General features: G+C 45.0%; 2 protein-coding genes across 3 annotated transcripts in view; one reads left to right on the forward strand and one right to left on the reverse strand.

The window, feature by feature from the left end:
- Positions 1-218: 218 nt before the first annotated feature.
- Positions 219-12604, reverse strand: SLC25A20 (solute carrier family 25 member 20). The gene is made up of 9 exons (XM_051627139.1): positions 12401-12604; positions 10675-10767; positions 8666-8793; positions 6414-6504; positions 5368-5485; positions 4107-4179; positions 3439-3548; positions 1890-2014; positions 219-1381 (listed from the first exon to the last, which is right to left on the reverse strand). The coding sequence occupies exons 1-9, from the start codon at positions 12503-12505 to the stop codon at positions 1319-1321; spliced, it is 906 nt and encodes a 301-aa protein (XP_051483099.1). The 5' UTR covers positions 12506-12604; the 3' UTR covers positions 219-1318.
- A 143-nt stretch (positions 12605-12747) lies between these two features.
- ARIH2 (ariadne RBR E3 ubiquitin protein ligase 2) overlaps positions 12748-25357 on the forward strand; it is a 30834-nt gene continuing 18224 nt past the window's right edge. Inside the window, exons 1-2 of one of the 2 annotated variants that reach the window (XM_051627138.1) lie at positions 12748-12961; positions 16872-17215. In XM_051627138.1, coding sequence (XP_051483098.1) covers positions 16967-17215 — 249 coding nt within the window. In that variant the 5' untranslated portion in view covers positions 12748-12961; positions 16872-16966. The remainder of the gene's footprint in view (positions 12962-16871; positions 17216-25357) is intronic. The other variant, XM_051627137.1, reaches the window with a different exon arrangement.

The raw sequence follows: 25357 nt of genomic DNA on the forward strand, positions 1-25357 counted from the left end.
CTGGCTTTCTAGTTTAAAAGTTGCACCCACAACACAGCACCCAACAGGACTTGCATGACAAACATGTAAAGTGCAGAACATTCCTTTCCACAGCTCATGTCAGAAATCCAAAAGCTAAAAGGCAAGGGAGGTTCATTATTAAAGAAAGCACTGCACAACTTATTTCCCAATCAGTTTTTTGCATGACCATGCAGAAAGTAAATGAACCCAAGCACACATTCTGGCAAAGCAGCAGCTTGTTTTATTGAGTTCAAATAGCTCTGCATCAAACAAAAAATTAATTACAGTTGCTTTTTGCTTCTTAGTGTTAGTAATTTCTCAAATGAAAAAGTGATTATGTTTAATCATGTTAAGAGAAAACAAGGAACAGGAGGAAAAACAAAGTCAGACAAGACTGGAGAGCCTGTGTCCCCTTCATGTATCACCCTCATGTGAGAGAAATGGAATTCTTATAAGTGCTGTTAAACTTTCTCAGGTCAAGGTCAGGGATTGAATCCCAGGACACAGCACCTGACGAATCAAATCTGTCCTGGGTCGCCCTGAACCATGCTGCACTTCTGAAATCACACTGGGGCATCTTCTGTGGGACAGAAAGGGATTTCAGAGAGAAGTTCAGACTAATCAAACACATTTCCTCACTGGCTGCCTCAGCAAAGCTTAGTACAAATGTTCAACACAATTCATTTTCCCTCCCTAGTTTCACAGAAAAGATCAGTGTGCAAGGTGTCCTGTGGTGCCCCCCCCAGGGGGCAACTCTGGCCTCCCCTGCTGAGTTTGGTGTTTGCTGCACTACATGCATGTGAGATCAAGACCCCTGTCAACACAGAAACTGCCACAACTAAAAAAAACTTAAGAGATGAGAATGCTGTCTGACACTGCTTGCAGACACTAGTGTGTGCAGCTGCTAACGCACGCCCTGAGAGGTAAGTACATGCTGCCAAACAATGATTTTAAGGAAGTTTTTCAGCATTAATAGCTACATGTTTCTTCAGTAAATAAAGAACTACAGTTTAAGAAGTGTCCCTTTCTTCCATGGGGAAGTACTTAAGGTAATGTCTGAAACAGTGTCAGCTGTCTGGGAGGAGCATTCCTGCTGTGGTACGTTGGCTCAGAAGGCAGGAGGAGCACCTCTAACTCCTCATCAACTCTGTGTCAGAGCTCCAGCTTATATTTCTGAATGGCACATGGCACCATGTGGAAGGCAAAAAGGTGCTGGCAAGCAATCATTCCTGAAACATCAAGTGATCATTCATTTATTCCTTTAAGGCAGACTTGCACTCTCCTTTCTCCTCTCTAATTTCCAAAGACTTCCTAGTCTTCATAGACCTGGTGCAACCCAGTTGAGAAACTTCATGGCAATTTCAAATCCAAGAAAACATGCCTGGAAAAGAGAGAACATACAGAACAAGTAAGAATTTGAAAAACCTATTCCAAACAAGGCTTTTGAAATGCAGCACTACAAACACCTCACATGGTCAATGCAGAAGGAGGAAGAGAACAAAAAAAAAGTGTCTTAGACCAGAGGCAAGAATTCTACTACATCCCTCCACACAGAGGGACAACTTCTGCTCCATTAGGGTCATAATTTATTGAAGGGGAAGCCAGTCAAACTTCTCCACCCACTTTTGTCTGATACTGGTGGATGTACAATCAGAGAAGAGACACTATCTGAATGAGTCAAAGGGCTTTCTTGCAAAGCTTCACAGGAAGGTTAATTTGGAGTTCCCCCCAGATCTAAGTGCATTCTTAGAACCTGGACACCAAGAGCCAGAAGCACCTGCAGTGACAAGAACCTCACTGAAGTGGTTCAACAGTAAGCAGCCAGTCATCAAGCATTCCCTGTGAGTGCCCAGGTCCCCAGCACCCATCTGGAATCACCATTTACTTACCGCGTTTGCGGGAAATGCCCTGATCATTACAGCTGTGAAGCCCTTATACAGAGATGCAACTCCCTCCTCTCTGATAAGTTCTCTCAGCACATCTCTAAAGCCATTTGGGTATTTTCCTGGAGGAGCTGCAAGGGATACAAGACACATTTGCTAAGACGTGTGGTCGTCACAAACGCTGAGGAATGTAGTGTATTAACAGCCCAGGATTTGCAACAGGTTCTGTTGAAAACATCACTGTAGCATCTAGGAGGCACCAGGACCCAAGCACTGCCTAAGTTGTGTTGCAAAATCATCTGCTTCAGTCAAAAGCAAGCAAACAAAAAGGACACCTTGCTAAAGACTCAGTAAACAGAAGGTAGGTGCTCACCATCACCACAAAGCATTTACCTAACCATGTAATTGAGGGGCGGGGAAGAAAGGAGAGTAACTTTTGTCAGGATTTGATGTCTGAGCTGTTACTTGTGCCACTGGTAACAGCTCTCCCAAGAGCTGCTATTAGGAGATAGGAAGGTCAGATTCAAGAACTGATGAAGTTGGTTTATCAGAAACAGAAAGTGATCCTATCACAGGTGCAGCCAAGAATAGCAACAAACTTCAAGTGAAAAGCACAGGTTGTTTTAATGCTGGTGGTTACACAGATTTACTGAGGTGGTTTTAAAAAGCGGTTTTATTCAAAGAACAAGTTCTTCCTCCTGACACTTCTCTGGAAAGTACTGCCTCTGCCAGCCCTGTGGAACAAGGACTCCACAAACCAACCCAGTTACACAGAACCACCATGAACCCCCGTTATCTGTACAGCAGCACTGGAGATGGGCCCAGTGGAACAAGGATGGGAAGCTGGGATGTATTCCACGCTCAGCCGTGAAATGGTGGTACAACAACCACAGCTGCCACTGTTCAGAGAAAAAGAAGTTTCCTGCACTAGGTTATCATGATCCAGGACTCAAGAAAAATGGTTACTGCCCATCCCATGGACAGCTGAGTCCACAGATGGAGAACACAATTAGCCATAAAAATAGTAATTGACTAGGACTTCCAGAGAATCAAAGGAAAAGCCTGTCAAACTTCACTGAAGCTCAAGGCCTGGCACCATCCTCACTGTAACTAGGTCAGATACTTCAGAGCAGATCTGCTAATCTAAAAGAAATGCTCTTGGCCAGGCATGCCCAGTTGCTACAAATTTCAGACAGCACAGGTCTGAAGCAAAATAACAAAACCCCTAGATAACTTAATTTGTAATAAAACAGCCATGACAAGCCCTTCTATTATTATGGCTTACATGCTTAGGCTTCAAACCAGGTATCTCAAATCAGGATCATTACATTAGCAGGGAGGCAGAAACAGAGAAGAGCAGCCTGATTTGCCAAAAATGTGTAAATAAGCCAACTAAAAATCTAGGAACAGGCTTGCGTTTTCCATGTACTTGTCTCAAGCAGTGCTCAAGACATGCTGCCCAACAGATGCCATGCTCAGATGGCAGCTCCCATCTCTCTGTCCATTCCCAGGAGCACTGCACTGTGTGGCTGTGACAGGCTGGCAGGCAACTCACCAGTCTGGAAACGGGATTTCAGCACGTCTGGTGGAATGGCAACTGCCCAGTTGAAGATCCCAGCCAGGCCTCCAGCAAAGAGGATCCTTGGTGCACTGAGGTCACTCACACTGACAGGATTGGGGTGGGAGGAAAAAGAAAAGTAGTATAAACTCCTCTGTTTTGACTAATGTGACAATCAAAGAGGCAGCACAACGCTGCAGGCACAGAGTGCAGGATCTGAGCAAGATTTCTAACAATCAGAGCCCCATGGGCAAAATGTACTAACTCCACCCTAAAGGCTCAGATCTTTTCATTCAGCAGCACACACACCAACGGCTCTGGGGAAAAAACAACCAGCCAACCAAACAACAACAGCAAACCCTGACAACAAAACCCCCCCGGCTCATTGTGCACACACAGGGGGGAAAGTGAAGACATCTGCTTTAAGTACTCCTTACTTGGCTAATAAGATCCAAGGCTAAAACCTAACAGAAACTCAGAATTCTGCTTTAATTGCCAGTTAACCCCAGGCCAAAGGAGCTCAACTTGCAAGACAAATGACCTTTGACCTTTTTTCCCTAAAAAATTTGTTTTGGTGAGACTGCTCTAAACCTCTTTGTAACTGGAGGGATTAATCAGCAATGTCTGGGAAGTCCAGAAAATGATGACGGTGAGATTTCACTAACCTCTTTCCCTCAGGGGTCAGAATGTTCTTCAGCCATTCGTACGTCATGAAGTACATTCCACTGGCTGGGACATCTAGTGGGTAAACAACAAAGACTGTGAGTAGTAGGAAACAAAACGAAGCCTAGAGGCAGAGCAGCCCCATGCCAGCACAGCAACACCACTAAGTACATCCAGATTCCTTTTCTGAACCTCCTTCACAAACAAAACAAAAATCTTCTCTTGCTCTAGACAGAAAAGCCTCAACTTTCCTAGGGACAGAAGGTGCTAAAGGCAAGAACTAGGAAAATATCTGTTATGGAGCACATCTGTCACCAGCTTTTCAAGTCAGAATGTAACCTGCCTGCTGGCCATTAAGCTAATGATGAGACAGCCCTAAGCTTTCTTAATTGCTGCAAAGCAGACCAGAAATCAGAACAGTTCAGAAATTTCAAGAGTTTTGCACACTATTGGTTCTAATGATTCTGTTTGGGGTTTCTTTAGGAGTTGATGGGGTTTGGTTTGTTTTTTAAAGGTACCCCCACAGCCCATTCTTAGCTCATGCCTCAACTGGAGAACCAGCCTCTGGCTAGGGACACTGCCAGTCACATTGCTAGCTGCTGCACCACCGTGAGAAGCAGAGGATGGAGCAAATTCCTAAACTGAGATATCTAAACATAGATATTTCAGCTTATCCTTGGAAACATTGCCCCAGTACAGGGAACAATCTAACTCTTTTCAAAGGAGAAAGTACCAAAACACCTGAAGGATTCTGTGTCTGGCACAGTTACTTTGTTGTTATTGTTGTGAGAGGGGTCACCACAGTCCAAAATAACCCACCCTCAAGCAGGTAGAAAGCATAGCTGCTGCAATCACATCTTTTAAAGCAGTCAGCACTATAAAGCAACAGTCACAGAAAGTCACAATCCTTCTCTCAAGGAAGAAAAATAAAAATAAATTTTTAAAAAATAACCCCACTCTTTTATCTTTGTTTGCTCTCCTCCTCTCCTGAAGTCTCTCCTTCCTCTTGGCTTCTCAGACCTTAATTACTTCTTATGTCCCTCTGATCCTTGTCATCTAATCTCTTCCTCACTCACTGAGAATCTCATGTTTGTTTCTCAGTCCCTTTGAGGCACTGGAGTAGCTCTGCAGACTGCAAAAAAGAAAAAGGGGTCACACAGCATCTCCAATTGGCTAAAGGGACAGAGAGATCTATGATACCATGTCAGGATTCTTATCTCAAAGTACCCCAAGCAGAAGCATCAGAACATCTCCATCAGTTACCTCTCATGAGGGTGAGCACTGTCCCCTTGTACACGCCACGAATCCCAGCCTCGCGGTACAGCTGTTTTGCACAGTCCAAAGAGCCACTGTATTTAGTTTCACCTGTAGCTGCCTGGATCTGAAGGATTAAAGTAACAGTTTCTGACCAGTGAAGGTTTCTGGCTGGTGAACAGTCATTCAGCTAACAGTTAGAAAGCCACGTGCTCATTCCACGGGCACTCCTGCCTGTGAAACCTCCTGTCCCTCCCTCAAACAGCTCTCCCTGTTTGCTGCTCCCTGCAGTCACTAGATTCTCCCTTATTTTTCCACACTGTAAGTCTGAAACAACCAAAGTCAGTTCAGTGACTCTACACTTGCACTGACGAGAAGCAGCTTTCAAATAGTTTAGTGAAATTCCAACAGTTTGTGTGTGTGTAAAAGCTTCCATGATAATGTCATGTCAGTCAGAACCAAGATGTGACCACACGTCACCACCCCAGGGCAGCTCAGCACAGCTTGAGAAAAGCAAAGCCTCTCATCTCTGCTAAAGATGGTCTTGTCACTTGTCCACATTTGCATTTTCCAACAATACTTCCTAAAGCCTGGATGAGGTGTAGAGCTGACAGTCACCTGAACATTAGAAAACTATTTCATGGGATTTGAAATGCATTCCACGCTTATGGACTGAACCTGTCACAGAAAATCTTTGCACTAGAAAGAGTCTTATTATCTCATAGCTTTTCAATTCTTTAGAAAAAGCTTTGTTCTAAAAAACTGGACTTTTCCATAATTTGCAGTGGACTGAGGCACCCCCTGATGCCTCATATAATGCCACAAAGACTGAGGCTTGTGCTCTGAGGAATGAAAAGAGCAACAAATGCTGTGTGTGCTCGGGCTGTGTGGTGAGTTTGTATAATGCTTCTTGGTGACACAGCTGCATTAAATGACAGTTGTCTCAGTCCTGCCAAAAAACAGAACAGAGTAAATACACTAACCAAAAAAGTTACTGGAATGAAAAGACAAAAGCCCTAAAATTCAATTCTCATCACCAGCACCCAATGCCTTACCTGTAAAAGGCACTTGATTCTCTCTCCTGGAGCCATGATTACTGTTGTGAACACTCCTGACAACATGCCAGCAGCAAACAGCTGAGGGTACCTGCCCCAAGGAAACAGAGGAGACCCTCACACAACTGGTAGGAAACAAAGGGCAGGAGACCCGTGCACCAGGCTGTGCTGCTCCACATGAGGTGGGCAGTGGAACTAAAAAGGAATCCACTGGCTTTTATCAGTGCAGAAGTGCCTCAACAATGCATAACTAGAGCTAAACATTCAAGGATTCTAGGATACAAAGCCCTGGTTCCCACAGCAACCACATCTCAGCTCTCTCATCCACTGTATTTGCTAATATTCCTCATACTTGCATTTTTTGCTACAGCATTCCCCACTCATTTTTATGCTCAGTCTCCTCCTCCTCAGTCTCCCACACTCTCCTCAGTCACCCCAGCTTCCATGCATATTCCTGCTTGGACTGCCAGGAGCCTCTTTTCTGTAACCTCTCAGTCCCTCACTCTTTCATGCTCTGGAATCATCGAGCCTGTCCTACCAACCTGCCATCATCCCACACGTTCTGCACCTGCTTTCATACAGCAAGGTCTCTATGACAGAAATCCCTTAGACAGACTGACTTTCTCCATCATCACAAACTTATTTTTACATCCAACATCCTGCTACGTTCTCTAGTAAGGCAACCTAATATATCAATTTAATTAAATTCCACACCTCCCACTGCTCTCCACTTGCCCAGGAGTTGGCAGTCTATTCAGGTTTTCCAACTCTTACATCTTTCTTTACTCTTAAATTACCACTGAATCTTCCAGACCATTCAGACCTCCCACACCACTCCACAAGCACCTCCTATTCAAACTAAGCTTTGAGTTTTCTAACTCACTTTGGGACTATTCAGTCCCAGAGAAAACAAAACAAGCTCCTCAGGTTTCTCTTCATCTCCTTCATTAAGAAACTTCCCTTCAAATTCAACATGGGCAACCACTGCCACCCTGCCTGCCTCTAGACCCATAACCAAGGAGCTAAGGTCCATGGGCTGACCTTTCTTTCTGGGACTCACACCCCAGCACACTATCAAGTCTGCACCTAAGGCACAGCACAGTTGGGCACAGTGACAGTTCCACCATCTATTATTTCTTGACCTTTGTTCTTTCTCTCCCACTGCTCTGTATAAAGTCTCAAAAGACTACACTGCCCTTCTCCCATTTGGTATTCCCTTTGGTATGATGTGTGTAAAACACATAGCACTGAGGTGGCAAGACTGCTGGAAAGAAGTCCACAGCCCATTTGTTTCCTTCTATTCTCCTTATTGTTTCCCTGATCTTCCCTTTCAGCTTTGTCTGCAGGAGGACACCACTGTGGCACACAGGAGGGTAAGGCAGCAGTGCCCAGCCTCCCTGAGCCACCAGAGCAGAGGGACCTCTCCCTGTGTCACAGCAGAGGTGAATGCTGCACAGCCAGGTGTGCTCACACAACCCAGGAGGTCCCTGCACGGGCAGAGTGCCAACAGAAACCTCCCCTCTCCACCTCACCACACTTGGCTCAACACAATAGACTCCTGCTTTCTGACAGAGCTCCTACAGATCACACAAATAACAGAATAAAATGTTGCTAAGTTACAGTTCTGTTCCTGTAAATCACAATTAAGCACAGAAGTTAAGGGAGTAATTTATGGGTGCAGGCCTCTCTTTGTGCATAAGTCAGCTTGGAGAAAGCCACACCAAGTTTTCTTAGCTTCCCATTTCTTTTCCAGAAGGCTGGCTGCTCATAAACACCTCCTTTCAGAAATTAATAACAAAGCATTTCTATGACTATTATTACATCCTAATGTAAGGACAGGTCAAGAGCGGCAACTCACAAGGAAAAGAAACTCAGGACTGTGCATGTTGTCAAGACTGCTTGACCATGAAGTCATTTCTCCCACAGTTTCTGTTAATAGCAGGGCTGTTGGCAGGCCAGCATTATACAACTCACACTCCATGAATCTAAACCAGACTCATTCCTTAATGGCTCTCTCTTGCACAGAGAGGGAACTGCACAGCACCTGCCCACGTGCTGCCTGTTTTTAGCCTGTGCTATCAGTCCCACGCTTCCAGGAGCATTAAAACACACAAGGACTTTATTTTTCAGCACTATATTTATAATCCAGGAGAACAGACGACTCCACATCACAACTCAGTGTGCCACAACACAGCAGGCTACAAGAGCCTGATGGTGCCTTTCCCAGCCGCCCCATCAGCTCAGAAACTCACGTCAAAACGTCGTCAGGTTTTCTCTGTTGGAGCCTTTTTCCCAAGCCAAATCCAAAGAAGCACACAGCAAACATGGGTGTCACTCCAACAATAGGAGCTGCCATTCCTCGGTATAAGCCTCGGACTCCCTGCAAGAAATGTTATCACACAAATTACTTGGCTTGGCACAGACTTTGCATGCACTTCGACTTACTTCAACATCCTGGCTGCCACCCAGGATGGTATCAGTCAGATTAATCACAGGTCTATAAGGGTTTATTGTTCACCTGCAATTACACATGTTTAGATGAGAGCCAGGGCCAGTGGCAGGGCAATTCTATCCTCCTGGAAAACATGTGTACTACTTAACACCCTGCTGTTTCAAAACTATTCATCCTGTACTTGTATCTTAAGAAAGAGAAAGTTAATTTAAAAGCCATCTGAATAGAAGTCCTAATAGATTATTTCAAAAATCTTCTCTCTCACATACCTATAAGAAGGCACAGGTGCTGTATTAATAAGTCATCAAATGCAGTACTATAAAATCCTGACTCTGAGCCTGAGAATGCCAAATCAAGTCTACTCTTTAGAAAAGGAAGAGGCAGAGACACAAACCTGAACAAGTTCACTCCCCACACAAACCCAATCTGGAATGAGCTAAAAAACAAACAATTTTTTCTTTCCTTCCCTAAGTAAAAACTTTTTCACCATACAGCCTTACATTCCTGATGTTTCCCTTCATCAGACTAAACACATGGAAAAACTCTCATGCAAGTTCCAGCAGTAGCATTTATTTAATTGATCTTGTCTTTGACCTGGACTTTTTCTAATCAAAAGGAGAGTTATCTTTCTAGATAAAGGCTAGATGCTCCAATTAAATATCTGCTGCTCTGTCTACCTCTTCCTTCCCCCTACCAGACAAATCAGTGTATCCCAGTGTCTGCCTGTACACTCAGGGGCACAACTGACTCTATAACAAAACTGTATCTGGCTGACAAAGATCCTGCCCACCCTTCCCAGGAGCAGTGGGAAACAAAAGGCCTTGACAGAGAGGTTTAACAGCTTTCCTTATGGAAAGGGATGAGTGTTGAGTAGGAGCAGAGAGGCAGCATTACTTCTGAACTTCACTTCACAAGGCTGTTATTATGGCTCAGCTCTGACGTCCGTGCTCCAGCAGAGGTGTTAGAAACTACAAGGGATTCAGTGCCAGCAGGATCTGCTTACATTGTATAACAACCTGTTAATACCATCAAGAAAGTAGATTTCAGATAGGAGACTGATCTCTCTCATTTAAGAGAGAGCTACCTAACAAGATCCAATGGTTAAAAGTTAGACCTCAACCAAGAAACAAAAGGTTGGGCTTTACAGGCATTGTTTCCAAATGGCAAACAGCTGCTGGGAAAACTTAGGAAGCAGAAAACTGGACTCTGTGTCACCTGAAGTCTTTAAAGGAAGGCTGAGTGGCTTTCTGAGAACAAAAGAGACTCTGCTTCAGCCACGTGACATGGCTGATTCAGAAGCAAAAGCCACTGCCCACCTTCTGAAGAGGATTGAAAAAACAACTATAATTAACCCTCTGTTCTTAAAGGAAAAGAGAGAAAACCCTAATTACTCAAGCTGATGCTCCTCTGCCTTCTCATAGATGACACCGCACATTACAGAAGAAAGCGAAAGTACTGCTCTTACTAACAAAAGTCATTGCCTATTTTAGGATTTCCAGAGACAGCTCCAAACACCAAGAACTACAACAAAGCCAGCAAAAAAGTGCCAACAGTCACTCCAATCTATAACTTCAGACATTCACATCATGGTTATTTTGAACCAAGAGCATTTCCTAACAAAGCACAGCACTGAGGACCTGGCACATTTGCATTCTCCAAGTTTTATTATCCACTTGAAAATGTTAATTACAGTCAATTCAACGGGTAAGCCAAGAATTGTAAAGTCTCTGGGTGACAACTTTCCCACAGGATTCCATTCCTGTACAGGAACCACAGACATTTCTGGTAGATGATGGGCTAACACGGTACCTCTGCAGTGAGAGTCTTTCTGAAGCAGTCAAAGGTCCCAGAATAGAGGGGAGGCTGACCAGGCTGTGGCTTGGGCTGGGTTTGCAGTCTGACCTAGTAAAACAGGATAGGAAAACATTAACTTATTATATATTCCTAGCTAAGCTTTGATTCAGAGAATATCTCCATGCAACTATTGTGGAGTAAGATGTGCAACAAAACTTTAGGATATCACTAAGACGAATCAACATCCCTTTAGCCCTTTGCAGAAAACAAAGACGTTTTTAAACATATTTAACAGGTCATTTCAGTCATTAATAGCTGGAATGGCACCAGGATAACGACCCCACCTGAGACCTAACACCGTGCCACTGCTCAGCTTCCCAACACACTCACAGAATCACAAAATCTTAGGTGTTGGAAGGGACCTTGAAAGATCATTCAGTCCAACCCCCCTGCCAGAGCAGGGTCACCCAGAGCACATCACACAGGAACGGGTCCAGGCAGGTTTGAAAGTCTCCAGAGAAGGAGACTCCACAACCTCTCTGGGCAGCCTGTCCCAGGCCTCTGTCACTCTGACAGTAGAGAAGCTTTTCTTGATGTTTGTATGGAACCTTCTATGTTCCAGTTTGCATTCATTACCCCAGTGCACACAAGAGTGAACGAACAGGATAGGTAAGCTGCTGGTAATACACAGCTGATCAAACTGGTATCCCACAGTGCTGCCCAAAATAATGAGTGCAGACTACCAGTTCCATTGTACAATATTTTTCAAGATAAAGAGGTTTAGAAGTTTCATGTTTACTTCTCACTTAAACCAGTGCAACACTGATCAGAACAGGGGTGCAAGTCTAGAAAGTCAAAAAGCTGCTTGGCCGAGTTTCTACACTCACAATTACAACAGCACTATCTCAGAATAACTTGCCTCCCTGACGCTTTCAACGCAGAAAGAGCAAAACAACACATGTGCAAGATGACATCTGTAAGATGACTACTATTACCCACAGAATACGATAGCTCTGCAACAAAAAAAGACTTCCAAACCGTCACATCTCCTAAGAAGATGGAGTTAAGCTTTTTTCAGTGATGACCAGTGAGAGGACAAGGAGTAATGGATACAAATTGGAGCATAGGAGGTTTAAGGTCAATATCAGAAAAAATTTTTTTACTGTGAGAGTGACAGAGCCCCGGGACAGGCTGCCCAGAGAGGCTGTGGAGTTTCCTTCTCTGGAGACATTCAAAACCCACCTGGACACGTTCCTGTGTGATGTGCTCTGGGTGACCCTGCTCTGGCAGGGGGGTTGGACTGGATGATCTTTCCAGGTCCCTTCCAACCCCTAAGATTCTATGATGTGTCTGGGCGTCCCTCCCGGCCTCGCCCCGGGGCTCGGGGCAGCGGTTCGGGCCCCCCAGCACCGACCCCCCCCCCCCCCCAGCACCGACCCCCCCCAGCACCGACCCCCCCCCTCCCGCCTTCACCGCCCGCCGGCCCCCGCCCGACAGGCCTCCGGGCCGCCAGGGGGCGCCCCGCCGCACGGGGCGGCCAGCCCCGCCTCTCCCGCCGTGCTCGCGGGAAGGCTTGGCGCTCCGCCTGCTCCCCGCGGTGCACGCCGGGATGTGCAGTCCCCCGCGCCGCGGCCACCTCCCCCGCCGGGACCCCCGGCCGCTCCCCGCTACCCTCCGGGGAGCGCGGCCCCGCCCCCGCCCCCTCCCGAGCCCCGCCACCGGCCCCGCGCCGCCGCCTCACCTTGATGGTGTCCAGCGGGTGCCCCACGAACACCAGGCAGACGCCTCCGAAGCCGCCAGCGAAGAAGTTCTTCACGGGGCTGACGGGCTGCGGCGGCTCCGCCATGGCGGCGGGCGAGCAGCGGGGCCGGGGCGACGCGTCCCCGCCGAGCCGGTGCCGCCCCCTCCGCCCCGCGACCTTTACCCCAGTGCCGGGCCGCGCGGCACGCCGGGAGGCGGGGGCGGCACCGGGCGCTTCCTGCCCCGCCGCGGGGCCGGCCGCTCCCAGCGAGCGCCGGCAGAGGCCGCGCCCGGGCCGCGGGGCCGCAGCGGCTCCCGAGGGCGCTGAGCAGGCGCCCCGGGGCGGTCCCGCCGCCCCCCGAGCGCTCCGCTTCTCCCCCCTGCCCGGCCCGCCGCGTTGGTCCCGCCCGCGCGGCCCGGCCCGGCGGAAGTGACGGCAGGCGGAGGCCGGTGCTTCCGGCGCGCAGGCAGTGGCGGCCCGGCAGGAGGAGCCCGGCAGGAGGAGCCCGGGGCGCCGCTCCCTCCCTCCCTCCCGCCGCCCGGCCGCGCTCCGCGGCGCCCGGTGAGTGCGGGGGCCTGGGCGAGGCTGCGGGGGCGGCGGGCGGCGGGGGGGCTCTCGGTGGGGCGCTCTCGGCGGGGCGGCCGGTGCCGCGGAGCTGGGGGTGCCCGGTGAGCGCCGCCGGCTGCCGGGCCCGTGTCCCCTCCGCAGGGCGGGGCGGGTCCCGGGGCGGTTCTCGGGAAGTTGTGCCGAGTTGAGGGCCCGGCAGAGCTCGGCCCCGGGGCCGGTGGGGCGGCCGGGCCGCTCTCGGGCCGGCGCTGGGCGCGGGGGCTGTGCTGGGGCCCCTTCCCCGCCTCGCCGCCGTTCGGGCCCTTCCTCCTCCGCTGCTGCCTCCCTTATCCCGGTTCTCCTGGGCTTTTCCTCCTGCAAGCGTGCAGAGTTCTGCCTGCGTGGGACAGAGACAGGATTTAGTCTTTACCAAAGAAAGAGGCTTGAGGTCATTTGAATTAGCTGTGTCCGTCTCTGCCCAAGCCCAGAGTAAATAAGAGTAAAATAACTTGTTAAAAGTGCTGATAGATTAGAAAGGACGGGAATTAAATGGAGTAGAGGAGTTGGGAAGGACAAGGCAGTCGTGGTAGTCTGAACAAAGACTGGGAAGTGGGAGGAGAGCATGCAGATTCACGGGGGATGTGTGCTATGGCTGCAAGGAGGTCTCTGCAGAGTCATCCGTGGTGAAGAGGATGGGGGATGCTGTTCTGGTTTCTCTCTCTTGGGATAAAGAAATCCTGTCTGAAAACTCGGTGGGGAAGGAAGCAGCGAGGGATCTGTGCTGCCAGGGGGAAGAAGCAGTTGAGGATGATCCGTGGATTTACAGGTCTGAGTGACATGGACACGATTAACCCCGACGGCCAGTGGAGGCATCGGGGCTGTAGGTGGTTTCCCAGAAAAGAAGAGTCAGCCCGTTTAAAGTGTACGTGGAAAAGTAGTTCAGGAGGCTGACTGGAGCTGCACTTTCTCTTCAGAATTTTCAACAAAGGGGTGAAGGAGGAAAAAGCCAACTCAAATGGCTGTGAAGTATCAACAGAAAAAGAGGAGGAGCGTCCTCCAGAAAACTTACCAGAGACAGTCCACAGAGACAGACAGAGGGCAAGAAATGAGGAAAGAATGATATAGCTGGACAAGATGTAAGGTGAAATCGTGTAATTTGCTGTGTCTGAGTGTAGTGTGGTCAGAGAAGGACTGATGGTCACATATTTGCAGGCGTTTTGTTTCAAAAGACCGTGTTAAGAAGAATTGTGTTGCCAAGCAGGAGTCAGTGAGAGGGCATCTCATCTTCACGTGAGCTCTGATGTGCAGCACAGCGCAGGGGTGGGTGTGTTTATGAGCTCCTGCAAGGAGGAAGGCTGGAGGAATTAGATTCTATCAGTGTTGCTGAGGATGAGGGAGTATCTGGGATGAAGGTGGTAAAGAGGGACCTCATCCCCCCTTTGAGTAGGAAAGTGATCTGAATATGGTTTAAAATGGTATAATCTGATTTGGGAGATTATGGTAATTATTTAATCTAGATATCTGGGGGTTTTTTACCCTCTTTTTTGAGCTTAACATCTTTAACGTCTTAAAAACTAGTGCTATCAAGTATTAGTTGTGTCTTGTCTTAGTTTGTGTTCAGAGAGCTTGTGGTTTGTTCATCACTGAGGGCATTAGGCTGAGCCTTAGGTAAGGTCTGGTCCTTGTTTTCCCAGTTCCCTGCTTTCCTTTGTCCACAGAGCTTGTGCCTTCCTCTCTCCCCAGTGTCCATGTAATGTTCAGTTATGCTGGAAGGGAGCTCCTTCCTAGGTTGTTGGGACAGGAGTCACTAAAGTCACCCAGTCTGCAGACTGCTTTCTGCTTGATACACCACATTTGCCTGTGCAAACAGTTCCTCTGTTCAAGTAAGTGTGTTGGTGGCACAGAGGAAAGTCCCTGTGCAGTTCTGGGCCTCCTCCCCCACCGCTGGTACGTAACTGCCGAGGTACCAGGGCAGCCCATTCTTCTGCTTGGATATCTAAAAACATCTCATGGCTTGAATGGAACTCACTATGTGTTGAAACAGCAAATGGACCCAGTGTTTTGGAGTTTGTTTTTTTCTCTCTAGAGTGTGGGATGATGTGAGTGAGTTTGAGAAGTTTCCTGACTGGTGGAACTTGCTCAGGCTGTGTGGTGCTCTGAGCTTGGCTGAATGGAGCACGTGGGGTTATTGGTGTATCTGTAGGAGTGCTTACAGTGGGTTTAGATTCTCAAGTACCTTCTTCCTTTAACATCGGGTTTAACAGGCAAAGATCTGTTATTTTATGCAAGAGGTCTGTGTCGAATTAAGTCCAGAACTGAATCATTAACTCTAAGCAGGGTAGAGGGAGGGAGAGACAATATAGGTTTGCCTTGTGTCTGTCAAATCAGGTTTCACATCCATCTCCTCCCAATGTGGAGAAACAGTGCCTCTGCTCCTCTGAAGTTCTGTAGGAAGCAGTGCTATCAACTGTTTGTGTGCTACCTATGTAGTAGATAGCTAAAGAATCAAGAGGCAAATGAAGAGAATGGAGACCAGAATTCAGGGGATAATACAGTTAGTTGCTGGCCTTCATCCTGTCTCACTGCAGGCTGAGAGAGTTCACTGCTGAAATCACTGCAGCCCTCAAATTAATTGTACATCACATCTTTTCCTGGCTGTTCTGTGCTGCATGGTCAGGTTGCTAGAAACAGAAAACAAACAAGTTGAGGAAAAATAATGAAAATTTATGGTTGAGGTTTCCTGTGCTCTGAAGTCAGGATTCTCAAAGTTTGATTGTTATTTCCCCAGCAGCTACAAATTGTGATACTGTGAGAATATATTTGAGTAACAACACAGCAATGCAAAATGCAGACGTGTAAGAAACCAAATATATGCTGCTGGTGCAAAATATAGCTTTGATTTTATGGATATATTTTTATATGTAAAATTTGGTTGCAGCACGGGTTTAAGTATTTTGTATTTAGTATATCCTCTCTTGAAACAAAATTATTTGGTTAAATGGAAATTTGTGACTAAATATGAGAAGATTATAATTCAAGGCCAATACATGCTCTGCTGCTGAACCTCTTAGAACCTACATTCATGCAGTTCAGTTACACAAGCAGAATGTTTGAAGTTCAGATAAGTAAAGTCAAATGTATGAATTTTCCAATTCCAGTGAGAATCTAAAACACACACACAAAAAAGTTGGCTATTCTGATTCCACTTAAGTAGCAGCTGTCAACACTTCAGCATAAATTTCAGCATTCAGAAGGTAATAAAAGGTATTGAAAAGGTAATAAAATGAGAGAATTAATTTTATTTCCTCCCTCAGATGTAAGGCCCAAGACACATCCTGTCCGGCAGAACCTACTTTAAGGGATTAAGTCATTTCACCACTTATTTTGAGATGGTATGAAGACTGTTAAATTTGATGTATGTAAGAGACTATTTGTCTTGTTTTCCAAAGCCCCACTTAATGGCTATGGTGCTGAAGCAGTATGGACTGGTGCAGGGTATCACAGGTTCCTTATATAGCTACTGTGGTCATAATCTGGGGGATTGTGTGTTTTCCTTTCGATGAAACGGCTGTGATGCTTTTCTGCAGCACTTCAGGCTGTTCATAAGACCTTAGTGTCATTAATCTGGCTGTGTCTCTGAAAAGATCTGCAGTGAGGGTTATGCAGCCACTTTCCAAGTGTCAAAAAGTGTCAGAGCCTGCACTGGGGGCTGGGACACAATAATCTTTAGACCTCACCTGCGAGAGCAGCCTTGGCTTTGCAGGTAGTTGCAGTGGATCCAAACTAAGGACCTGCACAGCAGAGTCTTCTTTAGCTGGGCTGTTGGGTTGGCCTGTTCCTGGCTGTTGGATCACCTGTATGATGTTGACGTGGCCTCTCTTACAATTTCTTAGGCAACAGAAAAAACTGTTTTTCCCCCCCTTAGGAGACAGAGCTCAGATGAAATCAAAAGAACGATAAAGTCTGGAGGAGAAAAAGAAGCTGGTGCTTTCCTGGTCTGCAGTTTGACAGGGCACTAAGATGTCCGTGGACATGAACAGCCAGGGCTCTGACAGCAATGAAGAGGATTATGACCCTAATTGCGAGGAGGAAGAAGAGGATGAGGATCCTGGGGATATTGAGGATTATTATGATGGGGTAGCTAATGACGTGGAGCAGCAGGGAGCAGATGCCTTTGATCCAGAGGAGTATCAGTTCACCTGCCTGACTTACAAGGAGTCGGAGAGCACTCTGAATGAACACATGGCCAGCTTGGCTGCCACATTAAAGGTGAGGAAAGGTTTGTGCATTAACACAGGTGTAAAATAACATCTGGGACCAAAAAGGCAAATGCCAAGCAGATGGTTTGAAATAACAGCTGAGACAATATTACTGCTGTTGGGGGTTAGAGGAATATTATTGAAGGTCTGTGGTTCCAAACTGGCTCAGAGGTTTATAGTTGTTGCCTACTGGTTCTGGGGCCTGGAAAAAAATTTTCCTTACTGAATCTTGATTCTTACAATTATTATTTTTTTTACAGAACTGAGCTGCATAACCAAAATTCCTGAATTAAAACTCTTTGCATTAACATGATGCAAAGAGGATATATAGAAAAGAAACAAACCAGACCATAAATGGTGCAGATTGGTACACCTGTGTTTGAGAAGATAAGTGATAGATAGGAAGACATGCTAAAACTCTGTAATTCTAACAAAAACATCTTTCTTTGTTGGTTCTGATAGAATAATCATAGACTTTGAAAAAGACAGATCAGCTGTCATGCTAGGTACTAACCCTGCTGTTGCAGTGACAGCAATTAAAGTACAATGAACTTTCCATCTCTTGTAGTGACTAATTCATCACGGAATCGTGTCAGCTCCACAGTATTATGCTCAATAAGACTTTTGTGAAGTTTTGTTTCTCTTTGTGCAACTGATTTACTGTAGTGCAGACTAGTAAGAAGAGGAGACTCCTTCTCTACCTTCTCAATGTGCTTCAGTCCCAGTGCAGGTCAGAGGAAAGCAATTTTCTAAGCTCTAGACCCTGGGTTGAAATTACCTAAGCATCTACTTTGTCGCTGGTCTCCTAGTGCTTGTTTTTCTATGGAGCAGCCCCTGAAAGCAGGGCAAGTGACTGCAGCATATAAAAAAAACATGTTGGTTAGGTTTGGATTCCTATTTGTTTGGTCTGAATCAAACTTCATTTTTTAAAACATGAGAGGGTCTCTTGATCCTTACTTGCACATCAGAATGTCATGTAGAAATAGTGTAACCATAAAGCCTGAAGGACTATAAAGACTATAAACAATAGGCTCTGAAGTGCACCCATACCTTTTGCTGCATCTCTAGCTGATTTTTGCCATCTATTGTGCTTGTTCCCAGCATTCACCCCCTCAGAAAATGAAGTTTTACTTTCTTGACTGTCAAACTTGTGTCTGTGATTTCTTCAGAATGGGCAGTTCAAGCTCTTAATGTCTGCTCTTCCTTACAGGTTGTAGGAAAGGGAGGCAAAAGAAAAGAGCAAATAGCAAGAGTTGGTCAGTACTTTTGATCCAGCTGCCAGTTGCTCTTGCTTCTTAGCAGTGAAGTGAATATTTAGAATGTTTTTTCTGCTCCTTACTGCTTGCCTTCAAATGGAGCATTCTTCAAAAAGGTGACCCCTGCCATATTGTTCTCTTGAATTAATTTTTAAAAAGCAATTCTTTATTTAGCCTTTAAAATCAGGTTTCCAAAGTTAAAATACATTTTCCAAGACTTCTGAAGGTCTCATTGAGCAAATATTATAGTTGACCAGATAATACCAACCTGCTAGCTGGAATCTGGCCCCAGATATGACCCAAGGAGATAACATTTTAGATTCCTTTTATATTAAGAATATACCTGTTTGTTTGCTTAAAAATGAACGAGATAGAAATAAGTCTGGATAGAAACCTGAAAAACTGTGGTCTTGTAAGCCACATGCTAAGTGTTCAGCTGTTTAACTGCCATGCTGACTCTCTGTTCACTAGTAGTGGTGGAGCCAGAATTGCCTTTTTCTTGGAAGTCCATTGTGTATCTGCAGCATGTGCTTTTTGTTTCCTAGCATCCTTGCTTACAATACTTCAGCAACCCTGTTTCTTCATTCCCCTCCCTTCTCCCAGAGAAACTTGTCATTTTGTTAGTTTTCGGAGACAAACTTGAGTGGAAGGAATTTATCTTGAATTAACAAGCATAGAGAAGAAGGAATGTGAGAAGAACATGTTCAACTATTTGTTGTCATTATTTTCCATTGACTTAAATGGTATGAATAAACAGGGAGAAAGACTTTTGTAAGAACTGTGTTAACTTCTTTCCTCTAATTTGCTTGAATTCTAAAAACTTGTTTTCTTTTGAAGAGTTACCTTTCAGAATGTCTTGAGGTTTTTTGATAATGGTGGTTGTTTTTTTGGGGCACACTGGTTCATTTTGTTGATTTCATCTCCTCTCCCTTGTGATAGCTGGTGGTTATGTAGTGCTTTTCAGCACTAGCTTGTATTTAAGAAAGAGTGGTTGCCCCTGACAGGGGAAGATAAAGGTAAATTAAAGTCTGTCTTCAAGAGGCGCAATGAGGGCAATGCCTGACATGGTGCCTGAGCAATTTGCTATCAGAAGACATGGATATACTAATACAATTCCCTAAAGCAAAGAAAAAAAAATAATGCAATAAATGGGCTCAAAACCATATTTGCATGTTCTGTCTCTGTGTGCTGTCATTGGGTGATTCACTTTCTGAAGTTGGGGGGGGGCAGATTCTGAGCATGTTTTTTCTCTAATTTATTGTCTAAACACTTTTAAAACCAGAAGCAAGTATTTAGAGCTTTAAATCCTCATACTTGCAATCTGTACTGTTATTAGCTAATAACAGTCTCAATAAATAGTATTTCATTTGCTGTACTCATTGACCTTCAACATTTGTTTTTCAACTGTTTTGCTCAGTTCAATTCAACAATCTGCTGATAGTCAAATTCCTATTTTCTTGTAAGTGTCAAGGGTAAAGGGTGATCTTCCTTGGAAACCCTCTTGGCTACCTTTTTTCATTCCTCATGAGTTACAGCTGACTCCTTCCCACTCCTGCTGAAGCTAAACAGGCAACTGAGCAAACCTTGCACTGGCTGGCTATAACTTCAGGTCAGGTGTTGAGCACCCTGCATGTGTTCAGAAGCTTGAATGCAACATAGAAGAATGCAGTCTCCTCAACAAAATGCTTGGGTTTTATCTGCTCCCGTTAGAGACAAATATGAGTTAAAATCTCCAGTCTGATAAAAGCTTGAAACCCAGCATGCAAGTAAACGTACTCCCTTGGATCTCTTACTGTCATAGGAAATTTTACCTTGGGTTCTTCTGATTTGCTTTTTCTCAGGTGGGGAATTCTGAATAGAAAGATTAGTACAGACAAGGTAGACACAACCAGCTGTGCTATGCGCTGGGCCTGCAACTACAGCAGTGGTTATTCCAGACCCATACAGAAGCTGGAGGGACTCTGTAATTGCTACTCTGAAATTTTGGTTTTAGTCATTACTTTGTGAAGATCCTTGCTTTCCAAGAAAAAGAAGAGGAAATGTTTACTCCTTGGTTAGTGCTGTTAATCTGGAGGTCTGTGAAGGGTTCATTTAGCACCCTAAAATTGACAGCCTATCTCTGTTGAGACATGCAAAAAAAAAAAATCTCAAAGCAATATTATCCAAAACTGTGGTTCTCTGACCAAAAGGCCTGTGAGTTGAAGCAGATCCTCAAATTTTAATTCCTCAAAAGGTCACTCGACCAACAGTCAACACTTAAGGACAGTATTCCGGAAAGTAGAATGGGATCTATTGCCTGCAGACCAGCAAAGGAATTTACCACAGTTCTTTCTAAAAGCAAATGTAATTAAAAAGTCCAGTATCTTTCAAAAATAAGGAGTTAAAATTGTATAGTAATAAGTTTGTTTTCAAGATAACTGTGTCAGTTGTCATTGAATGATTGTGGGTCCTGGAGTGGCAGTATCAGGACATGCCTACAAACAGTAGGATACTCAACAGTTGTACAAACAAAGTTGACCCTGTCACTGGCCAGCAATTATAGTGTGTGATGATGTCACATTGTGTTTGTTTGTTTGTTTTGTTTTCCTGGCTCTGCTGAGGGTCTCCATACAAGTGTGGAATATCTGTGGTGTTCTAAATAACTGGCAGTGGTTTCTCTGTTTCAGTGAGGAGATGGATCTTTCTGGTTTTCACCATTTTTTTTAAAATTGGTGACATAAAGCATCAGATCAATCACTATTGAAGTTTATTAAAAAATGTTACTTTGATTTTGTCCTTTTAGAAGCTGAATGTCAGTCTCACGAGGAAGCTATTTCTGCTCATATGAGGTAACAAGGAAAGATGTAGTTGTGTTGGTTTACAGGCAGTTCATACTGATACAGCCTTTCCACTAAAACCAAAGGAATTGTAAAACTGAAGAACTTAAAATTTTCAGTTTGCCAGTGTGAGTAATCTGCTAATATTTACCAGACAGCAAAAGTCTACTTCCCTTGCTCCTTGAAATAACAGTTTGTGATGTGTTTTTTTTAGCCCTGTCCCTTGAAGAATAAAACTTGGTGGATTCACAAAGTATTTCATGTCATGACGTAGTTCTGAATATATTAATCCATCTTACCACTACTGATCTTTCAGAGATAAACCATTTTTTCATAGATTCTTGCTCACCTTATTGATGTCACATCTTTTTAAAGCAACCAAATTAGTGTTTGCTCATAAAAACACAGCCCTCTGAGGCTGTTTTGCACACTCAAATTGCGCTGACACAGAGCAGTCCCTTTGCTGAGCTGGGTGGTGAATGCTGGCAGCAGTTCTTTTTCAAATACCATCTTTAGCAGATCCAGAGTCATGTGTGTGGAGATTGGCAGCCTGTGTGAGCAGCTCTGCCTGAAGGAGCTGGCACCCTGAGTGCTTGTTCCATGGGATCACAACAAGTCCCTAAAGAGCCAGACGCCAGGACAGCAGCACATGTGCCTCCCCCTAGGGCTGTGCAAACCCCCACCCAGGATGGGCTGTGGGCTGCTTGTTTGAACAAAGCTGCAGTGTTGCATGGTCAGCCTTTTTGATCCCACAATGACTTAAAGAAACATAAAATGGCAGTCATCAGAGACCAGCTGTACCTGAGTACCTCCAGTACAGAGCAGTATTAAAGCCCCGTGAAATGTTGAAACGCACATACCTAAGGACAGAGTTTGAAAAATTCACATTCAGAGCTAGTGTCCCGGAGAACCAACACGGGTAAATATTAGTAGATATTAGTAAACTGTCAGTAAATATTTAAATATTATTTATTATAAATGGTAGACCCTGATAGGCAAGTTTGACTTCTCCACAGAACCCCTGTGGTGCTGTTTGGCAATGATAACATGCGATTTCAAAGTACCTGTAAGCCCCAGATTAGTCAGACCATGCAGGTTGATATCTACCATGTTCTGTCTTTTCATATCAAACCAACATTATGTGGGGTATCCAGTCTGAGCTGTAACCCTTAGGAGCACACACATGTGAGATGTACCTTTGTCATTTACCTGCTTCTTGTTCCCCTAACAGAAAGATTCTGAAAGTTCTGCTATGTGAAAGCAATGTTGTTGCCTACCAAGTTCACAATGCCTGTATTTTAGTAGTCTGTTAAACATCATGAGGACATGAATAAGTCTGTAACTGTCTTCAGTATGTGCTTTATTTTGGCTTCTAAATGTTGATTATTGTTTTTTTTTTTAAGTATAGTAAGTTTTCCTGTACTTCTGGTCAGTAAGATAAGAGAGCTGGCTGGAGAGCCCAGGCCTTGCAACCTTGTGGCAATTTTGTCCTTAGAGAAGAGAAATCAGTTTTGCTCCTTATTGCCCAGGACTGTCAAAATTCTCAACTTGATTGGAAAAATGAGCCACAAATGTGAAGGGTGATTATAACCCACACATTTCTTTGTGATTCACGCCTGAAGTGTATCTTACAGCCAGGATGACTCTGCAGAGAGCAAAAAAAATCTGTTCACAGCTGTTGATGAGTGTGATCTTGGTGGGAGGTAGAGGCAAGTCATTAAATATACTGAAACAATCTTTCAGTAACTGTTTCATGTTGCAAGCTTACAGCTGGGCACCATGAGCACGGGAGGCTTGAGGCAGCTGAAGTGCATTGCCAAGCGTGTGTGTGGTGCCTGGTAAGGATGGCACAGCACGAGTGGGCTACGTTGTGTTCTGTGAAACACTGCTTTACAAAGCAGATGTTCCTCCTCTTCATCTTTTTATAACAAAAGAGAAATGCCCTTAGAAGCTGGGATTGTCAAGTAAAGGACTCTGTTATTTGGGACAGAACAGGGATTACTCACTGCAAAGTTGGCTAAGCCCTGTGTGCGTGCTGCTGTGGCTGTGTGCACAGCTCCACTGGCTGCCTGTGCCACTGGTCACAGTTGTGGAGATCTAGGTTATCTCCTGCCCTTCCCTTAACCCCTGTGCACCCTCCACATCCTCCTTTCTGCCAGCCTGAAGGAACTGTCCACTTCTCCTGTGTTTTGCAGGGAAAGCAGCTAGGCAGAGGCTGGGCTGATGAGGGTAGCACTGGGGTGTGTTGCTGGGGGTTTTGGCAGCATGCAGGGAACACCATGCAATGGGTGCTGATGCTCTCAGACACTAACTTATGTTGGAGAGAAGAGCTTGAGGGAGTCTTATGTCAGCCTTCTATCCCTGTGCTGTCTTACAGCTTTTTTGCTGCATTTCTTTAGCTGTAAATCTTTCAAAGAAGGAATAGGAATCTCCTAGCTATTTTGTAATGATGCCTTCTGGCATACCATCTTGCTTAATTTTTTTTTCTTCTTTTTTTCTTTTTTAATTTATTTCTGAACCTCCTTGGGAAGAATAGCCTAACAGCTTGAGAAATACGTGTGTTGAGATTTCCTAGCTGAGTCCTGATCCTGTTTGTTGGCAGCTGCAGCTGAAATTGTTGCTGTCCTGTGTAGGAGAGCAGGTGGATTAAAGCAATGTGTAACTGCAGAGAAGAAGTTAGGATTTAACCCCATATCCCCTTTCTTCAGTGTGTGGCCAACTAGGTTGTGCACCAACAGCTTCACAATCTATGTGTTTAACACCAGCAGTGTTTGCCATTCCCAAACTGGGCTGTCTCCTAAATATGCTTCTAATCTTGTGGGCTGACACCAGGTCTCTGCATGCCAGAGGGTGAGTGATGGGGTGCAGATTAAAAGCCTGTGATGAAGCGTAGCTGATGTAGTGCTCTTTATCAGGCTTATTCCATGGTGTCAAGACTGCAGCTGCAGATTCTAAATTGCACTTCTTTCCCTGGTGCAGCCTGCACTCTGTAATCAGGAGAGGGGCTGAAATGGCAGACAAATTGTAAGCATTGAGGCAAGTGAAATCTAAAGATGGAGGGGTTTTCCCCAGTTTTTTTTAAGCTCGACTGAACCCAGAAAAAAAAAAAAAGTAGAGGATCTGATTTTGTTGTAAGTTTTCTTTTTTCCTCTGATGGGTGAAATACATTTGAGTTCAGTTTTGGAAACAGCATTCTAGTGCTTAGAAACCTGTAACAGATAAAAAGGACTTTGCTGCAAGACTTTGAACTCTTGGGGTGTTTATAGCAGGTGATGTTAATCACAGCTCAAGCCCCTGCATCTTCATGAGTCTTCTACCAGGGTTGCATATTGGAAGTCTGCTTAAAAAAGGGGTAGATCAAAGCAAAGGAGAATATGTGGTCCAAAAAAAAAAGCATTCTCCTTGCCCTTTTATTTCTTAATTCCTAATACTTCTGCAGTTTTCTGAGAAACCCTCCAGTAAAAACAGGACAGTGATAGATTTTCCAGTGGGGCATGGAGGGAATCAGATCTGCTTTCCTCAGATAAATTAATGCAAAATAGTATTTTTTCCATGTGTGGGTCACTTTCTTCACCTCAGCATCCCTAAGTAAAGCATGTCTGAAAGTATTTTATTCTTAAGCAAAATTATGCAATACAAAGTATGTTTTCTTTCTAAGGTGTTACTGTTCTCTAATGGGAACTCAATTCAGTCTCTGTTTTGTCCATCATTGCTCACCAACAGCAGCAGTTTTGGAGTCTCTTGGTCTGTGTGTTTTTACTGTTGTAAAGAATTTAAGAGTGTGGTTTTAGAAGTTTTGGTGCAACACAAACTAATATCTTCCCAAGTTCATCCTTTCCTTGTAGAACTAACAAAAGCTGTTGATGGATTAAAAGAAATGCTTCTCAGGATTAATCCTATTTGCTTAAATCTATTTGTGTAAAAACCTTTGATTAAGGGAAACATAAGAAATGGGAGCTGCATTTCTTTATGCCAGGTTTGTGTTCATCTCAGCCGGGCATTTCAGTGCAACCCTGATCTAACATGAATTGTCAGCTTGGTGCAAAGCCACGGGATGTCAGCTCCAACCAGATCATAATA

The sequence above is a fragment of the Apus apus genome, chromosome 9 (assembly GCF_020740795.1).
Source record: "Apus apus isolate bApuApu2 chromosome 9, bApuApu2.pri.cur, whole genome shotgun sequence".
In the NCBI taxonomy this organism is placed as follows: Eukaryota; Metazoa; Chordata; class Aves; order Apodiformes; family Apodidae; genus Apus; species Apus apus.